At 33.9% G+C, this 8,362-nt stretch overlaps 1 protein-coding gene across 3 annotated transcripts in view; it reads left to right on the top strand.

The window, feature by feature from the left end:
• Nucleotides 1-8,362, top strand: part of SCYL2 (SCY1-like 2 (S. cerevisiae)) — a 47,363-nt gene that overhangs the window by 5,578 nt on the left and 33,423 nt on the right. For all 3 annotated transcript variants that reach the window (XM_008592666.1, XM_008592665.1, XM_008592664.1), the window contains exon 2: nucleotides 6,591-6,748. In XM_008592666.1, the coding sequence (XP_008590888.1) occupies nucleotides 6,591-6,748 (158 nt within the window). The remainder of the gene's footprint in view (nucleotides 1-6,590; nucleotides 6,749-8,362) is intronic.

Genomic DNA, 8,362 nt, shown 5'->3' with positions numbered 1-8,362 from the left:
CGCTCAGCCAGCGAGCGGGAGCCGGTCTGTACGTGGGATCCGAACCCTCGGACGGGAGTGCCGCCGCGCTTCTGCGGCGCACTATCCAGTGCGCCACCGGGCCGGCCATAAACATTTTTTTTAAACTTTTTTTTTTTCTTTTTTAAAAGATGAGTGGTAAGAGGATCTTAACCCTTGACTTGGTGTTGTCAGCACCATGCTCTCCCAAGTGAGCTTACCAGCCATCCCTGTATAGGGATCCGAACCCGTGGCCTTGGTGTTCTCAGCACCACACACTCCCAAGTGAGCCACGGGCTGGCCCTAAAATCATAAACATTTTTAAGAACTTATGTACAACATGGAATAGTGCACAAATCAGGAGAGTATAGCTTGATGAATGTTCACAGTGCATACTCTCATGTAGCCAGCATCCACATCAAGAAATAAAACATTACTAATACTCATGTCCTTTCCTAGTTATTACCCTATCCCCCTTCTCTCCATTGGTAACCACTATCCTGTCCTTTAACACCTTAGAGTAATTTCATCTGTTTTTGAACTTTATTTAAATGGAATCATGGTATATACTTGTGTTTGGCTCCTTTTCCTTAACAGTATATCAGTTTTTCTTTCCATTGATTATATATCAATGGAAAGAAAAGTCCCGCTTTGAAATTCTTGTATGTAGCATTGGCTTACATGACACATTATGTAGATATGGAATTGCTAGATTGTAGTGTGTGTGTTTGTACAGAGCCAAACAGTTTTTCCAAAGTGGTTGTACCAATCGTACACTTCATCAGCAGTTACAGTTTCTTCACGTTCCTGCCAACCTTGTTATAGTTAGTCTTTCTAATTTTAGACATTCTGAGCTGAGGATCAGTTTAATTCTTAAAAGTTCAGTGAAGTACTTCCCACTCCCTCCTGAACTTTTAAAATATCTGACAGGTAATTGCAGGTACAGAGTTTATATTGTTGTGTTTCTATTATAGCTTTGTAACTGACGTAGTCTTTATCGACTTTTGTGTTTAGACCTAGAATGGTTATAGGCACGCTTTTCATACATTCAAGGGGCCTTCAAAAAATTCATGGAAGGATTCATATCATTTTTCAATTCAGTTTTTCCAAGAACTGTTTGAATTGCTCTCATATTCTTAAGTTCTTTTTTTAGGAATATTTGAGAGGTATTTCTGAGACAAATGCCATTGATTGGATTTGATAGGCTTTTCTAATGTTTTAATTATACTTTATTTAAACAAGTCATTAAAGATGGTAATTTTTTTGGCCAAACTATATATATAATGAGTGAGAAATGTTTGCTACATAAATACATACACAGATACGTATATACAAATATATATAGTATATCCTTTAAAAATTGGAATACTCTCACCTTATCTGTTAGTTATGAATATTATGACTGTTAAGGCTGCTAATTTGTTTAAATAGTTTGTAATAAAAGAACTACATAAATATAGTTCTGTCTCACTTATATATCTAACTTTTATTTCCTTTCAAGTAAAAGAATAATTCTACAATTTGAAATTCTTTCAGCTGTTCTATATCAAGCTAAAGGATTTATTTTGGGAAAAGATCTTTAAAAAAATATGTATGTGTGTATATGTATGTTTATATATATATAATTTTGCCTGGTCTTTGGCTATTTTAGCATTTATGTATTATTATTAAGCATTTCTATTTATCTTGAAACAAGATTCCACATTGCCAGGTTACTACTCTACTAGATGGGTTTAACTTAACATTTATTAATAGTCTTCTAGTGTCCCACATTTATTCTTGACCTTTTACATCTGCTTTTGCAGTAGACCTTTCCTTTTTTTTTTTTTTTCCTGCTTTTTACATTTTTTCCCACTTTTATTATGAAAAATTTTAAACATACAGGAAACTGGAAAGCTTATGCTCTTTATAGAGCACTCAATTTAATTTTATAAAAACATTTTGCTATGTTAGCTTTATTCTTTTTATTTTTGTTTGTTTTTCAGATAGGGAGGTTTTGGTGTTAATTTGGCTGAAAAGACATATTTGTTGGCCTGGTTTTTTCACCTTGACTGCTTCAGGAGCTTCATAATACCTCCAGTTACTTTCTGTGAGGACAATAAAGATTGACTGATTTTTAAAAAATTGTTATATAGTAACCATTTAATTGTTCATATTTTTTCCACTCTACCAAATATAGGATTGGACATAGTCCCTGTCTCCTCTTTTTTTGGGGGGGCTGGCTGCTATAGGGATGGAACCCTAAACCTTGGTGTTATCAGCACCATGGTCTAAGCAACTGTGAGCTAATTGACCACCTGGACAAAGTCCCTTTCTTACAACAAAATCTGCATTGTGTTATTCACATGCCAGTATTCATGGTTGAGGCTGGCTAATATTGTGTAGACAAAGGCATTATTAAAATATAATAAATAATGAAGTTATAATTAAACATTTTAAAATAAAAATATTGTACAAAGCTGAATATGCTAATCAAGTCATTTAGATCAAAAATGATCATAGACTATCTCTGATAATTTTAAGGAGTATGTTGTTACCTTTCAGTGTTCTTCAAAACCAACTTATTTTTAGCTTAATGTAAACAAAACCTCAGATTTTGTTTTATCATTTTGAAGAAAGAGTAATATCCCCAAATCAGATGAAAAATGAAGAGTATGATGCTTGCAGTCACCATTGGCCAGCTATAAAGGGTCCACAGAATAGAGATTACAGAAAACATCTGTGTTTCAAAAAACGTTTCTGGTAGCTCTGAGGGATAGGTTAGTGGAGGTTGTGATTGCTATTAGGGAATCCTAAACATTATCTTACATAACTTAGACTTTATTACTCAAACTATATTGTTTTCAGCAGAGTTCAATTTTGGAGTAACCAAAGTAGCTATTAAAAATTATAAATTAGTTTAAAATTATAAGTTAATTATAAATTATACACAAATATTACAGCTTTAGAATAATTTCTTAGCCTTTTTTGTTTAATGTTAGGTTATTGAGAAAAAATACTTTTTTAGTGAGCAACTTTCTTTGCCAATGTATTTTAAAGAGTATGCAATGAATAAATAAACAATAGAATGTCAAATATTGCTTATATTTTGTTCTAATAATTTTTGTATTAAAATAAAACCCTCAAATTTTAACTTAGAGTTAACAGTTGTTGAATCTTTAAGTGGAAGATATACTGAATGATTGCACTATTTCATCTTTTCTGTATATCTGAAAATTTTTATAGTGAAAAATGGAAAAAAATTTTGGTTCAAAGTGATAATAAAGAGCTTTCATTAATTGCATATCTTTATTGTTGATCAGTAGGCAATAAATACATGAGTGTCTTCTAGGTTTAAGATACTGCTAGATCCTGTGATGGATACAGACATGTGAGACATCATTTCTTCCTTTAACAAGTTTGTGATATACGAGAGTACTTCAAAAAGTTCGTGGAAAGATGGAATTAAAAGATAATATGAATCTTTCTATGAACTGTTTGAAAACCCCTCAAAGTGACAGGACTTTTACAAAAGTGATATATAATAGCAGAGTGGATATCATAGCAAAAGAGTAAAAGAAAAACATAAATTAAAAATTAAATTATGATATATTCTGATGAAAGGTTTTGAAGTAGAAGATAAGAGTTTTATTTTAGGAAGTCAGTATAAGGCCTGAAGTGTTAAGAGCACAACTTTGTCGAAGGTGGTTAATTTTAATTAACTGATAGAGAAAATATATACATAAATATATGTTTTTTTTGCGGCTGGCTGGTAAGGCAATCAAAACCCTTGACCTTGGTGTAACCAGCACCGTGCTCTTACCAAGAGAAAATATTTTTAAGATAGTCGATAACCTATTCTGACCTGTGTAGGAATCAGTCATCTTTGACCTAAAACAATAGATAAAAACTCTGAGAAAGAGTTTTGTGTTGTTTCTTTTTCTTTATGAACTATCCTTAAGAGTAGTGAAATTGTAAGAGCTCAATAGCCATTTCATGTGATCTTTTTCTTTTTTAAGGCTTAAAACAACTTGAAAAAATAAACACATTTAAATTAGATGCATTTGTAAAATGTGTTATAGCAGAACACTTGCTAAAATAAGGTTGTGCACATGAATGGTGAGATAGGAACTTGAAGTTCTAGGTCATTTGTTTTTAGTTCAAATTAATATTACATAAAACTCTTATCTCCTGATTGTCCTGTGTCTCATAATGATCAAAAGGGCTAAGATTATGTGTTTATGTATGAGTGTTATTTAAAGCTGTCACTAAGTTTGAGTGATTCCTTTCCTGAAGGTATGTTTCATTTTACATGGGTGCTCCATATTTGCCCTTTGTTATTTCTGGAGAGACAGAATGGCGTATTGGCTAAGAACAAGGCCTTAGAATTAGATTACCTAGGTTTGAATCCTGACTCTTCATCTTCCCCTTTGTGAGATCTTAGGTAAAACATTTATCCTCTCCATATCTCCTCATCTGTGAAGTGAGGATAATAGTAACTTGTCTCATAGGGCTGCTGTGAGGAATGGAATAATCTCTGAAAAGTACTTAGCACAATGCTTGGCACTTAGTAACTATGCAAATATTTTCTACTGTTATCTCTATAAATAGTTAATTTGGGAATTTCTTTATTTGTAAACCTGAAACTTTAGCTTTAGAGTGTATTATAATTTCATTTTTTATCTCATCTCTTTTATGCCTGTGGTCTGAAAGTAACAATGACCAAGGTTTGAGTTCAAAATCAACCTAATAAGTGGCAAGAATGAGATTCCATTTTAGGTTTGTGTGTCTCTAGAAACTGGGCTCTTAACCATGGTTATACTCTTACATGCTGTGTGTTTGTCTCTGTGTGATACAGGAGTGGTACTAAGTTTATATCACATCATTTTGTTTAGCATAACATATTAATGTTCCTTATGAAGTTGATAGGATGTTGAGTCTGTACCTGTGTATTTCATAGATACTTCTTGACATCGGTCTTGAATGTGCAGATCATTGGTCAGATGTGTGTTATTGAATACATGTGTGTCAGCAGAAAACTGTCACCAGTAATAGAAAAACAACAAAGAACAGGTCTTGGGGTTAGTCAGTGGTGTAACAGTGATAGCTAACATTTGCTGAATGTTTATAGTATGTCAGGTATTGTGGTGAGTTTTTTTTTTTTTTTACATTGCTGTGTCATTTACTCTTCAGCGATCCTATGAGGTATTCACACTATTATTTATGCCCATTTTTTTGTTGGGAAAATTTGCCCAAAGATGGTTGGTTTGTTATAGGAAAATTGACTCAAACTCTGTTCTGATCTAATGCCAGTGTCTTGAGTGCTGTGTAAATACACCCTCTGTTATAATAAATGCTGCCTTATTCACAAATACTTAGGGAATGGAGTGTTTGAGTTGAGTTACTAAGTAGTTCCTTTACGTTATCACTTTTCAGGGACTCAATCCTCCAAAATCCTTAACTCATTTATATATGTTTAAGTAGCCTCCAACTTAAAACAAGTTATATTGGAGAAATTTTTTGGCTTGGAATTTTGCAGTGAATCTCTATGAGATGATTAGGTTGCAAGGATAATTTGTGAAAACAGTAATCCTAATGTAGCAAAAATGAAAAAGCAGAGGAAAATAATTAGAAGAGAAAAACAATAAAATGGGAAGATACTGTCTTGAATATTGATAGTTGAGTAGGTTTAATTAGAGGCTTTTGAAAGAGACTTCTACAGAAATTCTGAGTCATTCAAAATCTTTCAAAGAATTTTAGTATTCTTTGGTAATTTTTCTTCCAGTTTTGTTTTGTTTTTTTTTTTTTTTGGATTAGACATGTCGCCTATCAATAGGACTATTTTTTGACTAGTTTATTAAGATGGGGTAATTAGATGAAAACTTTTTCGCTTGGGTAACTGAGAGAGAATGAAAGAAAAAAGATGGTAAAGAGGATGTGTGCTTGTAATGATGGTATAAAATAAGCTGTGGATGATTTCAAAGAGAGGTGATGGGAGAGCAGCTTCCGGTACTAGTAACAATTCCCAGTTATTGCCCATAACAGGACGGCACTTAATAACTGTGCAGATGGCTTAGATATATACTCTTAGTTGTATGCCACCTAACAGGTATGAGAGTATAGATTATTCATATGTAAAAGATACTTACAAGGTAGGTTTTTGTATGAACAAGCACTCGCTGAAACGTGTAATTTTCCTTTTAAAAAGCATTTCAAGACTTTGTAGTATACTCCAGGGTTGTTACCATGAATAGCATTTTGAATTTTTAAACATTTTAGCTTTTGTTTGGATTCTGGTTAAATAAGGATTACCTTGTAGGGGACAACACATTACTCCCAGTTTATGTGTCCCTCTGATACCAGAATTCAAGTGGAGATTTCCCTATATTTTCTTTAGATGAGGACTCTGAGTCTCATACCTTTAAAAATATTTAGATTTACTAATCATTAGGAAGCTACCTTTTTGCTATCAGAAAAGTATTACAATGGTGCTAAAGTTTCCATGGCATTTGTTTTTATTTATTTCTATTTGTAGACTGTTGTGATACTCAAATATAATTTTATTACCTTTATATATTTCTCGACTAATATTAGTTACAAAATTCTTTTATTAGGAAGTGGCTGTTTTTGTCTTTGATAAAAAGCTGATTGACAAGTATCAAAAATTTGAAAAGGATCAAATCATTGATTCTCTAAAACGAGGAGTTCAACAGTTAACTCGGCTAAGACACCCTCGACTTCTTACTGTCCAGCATCCTTTAGAAGAATCCAGGTAAAATTTTATTTAAAGGAGACTTTCTGAACAAATATTTTAACTTCATATTTGAAATCTATTTTAAACATTGTCAGTGAAAATTCTTATAAACTAAATGTTAAGTTCTTGTGGATTAGTTATTTCCCTAAAATTTGTTTGCATTGTCTATATACTCCAGTATGTCTTTGTCTTAAATAATAATAAAAACTTTATTCACATTTGCCTTCAGTCTGCATTTAGGTGAGTATACTATACTCAGCACTGCAGTAGTCAAAATGCAAGACGCAAGAGAAGTATGGAGTGCAGTCCCTGCCTGAAAAGTAGCTGTCCTTGCTAGTTTGCTAGACTTTCTTGTCTCCTTTTCATTGATTCGGTATTTTGGGGCCAGATTTTGTGTGTGCTGAGTACTATTCTAGACATTTAACCTTCGACTATGACCAGCTTGTCAGCCCTCAGTTACTTTACCATCTATTTTTCTCAAGGATGAGCTTGGGAAATGTTGCAGAGAATGACAAGATGGTACATTTTTGTAATCTTAACTGGGTCCTCAAGCCTGTGGTGCTTTTAATATTCCTAGCTTTATAAGCCTTTTCCACATTACTCATAACCCCAGATTTCTTTCTTTCTTCCCTTCCTCCTTAGCAGACTGCATTCTCCTGTCTTAATTCAGAAGATCTTAATCAAATGGTTTGCCATTTATGCTCTGTGGCCCTTAGGATTTTAAGGATAGAGAAGAGCAGGTAGGTAGAGGACACACAGCTGGCAGGATTCCAGGCTTCCCATCTCCCTTCAACCAGGATAGTTTTGCTTTTATCTATTTTATGTGTTGGATTTCTGTGAAGTTCTTAGTTTGGAATCTTCAGCAATCCACTCTCTACCCTCACCCCCCAACAGGCAAGAGATCCTTTCTTTCAATCCAAAAGAAAAAAGGCAAACATTTACCATGTAAAAAACTATGCTAAGTGCTTACATTGTTCAATTCACTTAATTCTCAGAATTATATAGGAGACTAGAAGATCAGAGACTGTATTGTTTGAAGTGGCAGAGCTGGGATTCATTCCATCACTCTGATTCCTGAGCCCATGTTTTTTTTTTACTGTACCATGCTGTGCCTACCCAGAAATATGCTCATATGTCTCTTATGATAAAAATGTTTTTATTACCCTTCTTTTCATGGATGAACCCAGAAAGCTATAGTTGCTGTCTCTTATGTAACATTTACAGTTGTGAATCCTGTATCCCAAAGTGGCCTAAGTTTTTTTGTTGTTGTTTAGTTTTGTTTTGTTTTTGCCACACTTGTCCTGTGCCTTCCTGACTCTGTTTTTGTGCTGTCTCCAATGGAGTGTTTTCTATCAGTCTCTATAGTGTCACCAATCAGAATCTTGCCCATCCTTGTTATTTAACTTGTATCTACATGTCTTATATATTTCTTAATTGCGTTTTAAGTCTCTTGAAGGGAGAAGGACGAATGTGTTATACTTTTCTGTCCTTGCAGCTTCTTTTTTTTTTTCCTTTTTTTTTTGTCTTTTTTCGTGTCCGGCAATGGACCGCAACCCTCAGTGTCGCACCCGCACCGGACCGGGACCGGCAACGGGATCGCAACCCTCGGTGCTGCCCCCCCCCCCCCCCCCC

Source organism: Galeopterus variegatus, unplaced genomic scaffold (assembly GCF_000696425.1).
Source record: "Galeopterus variegatus unplaced genomic scaffold, G_variegatus-3.0.2 Scaffold8155, whole genome shotgun sequence".
Taxonomy (NCBI): Eukaryota; Metazoa; Chordata; class Mammalia; order Dermoptera; family Cynocephalidae; genus Galeopterus; species Galeopterus variegatus.
Note: the sequence above shows the minus strand (reverse complement) of the source record. Positions and strands in the feature narration are given on the sequence as shown.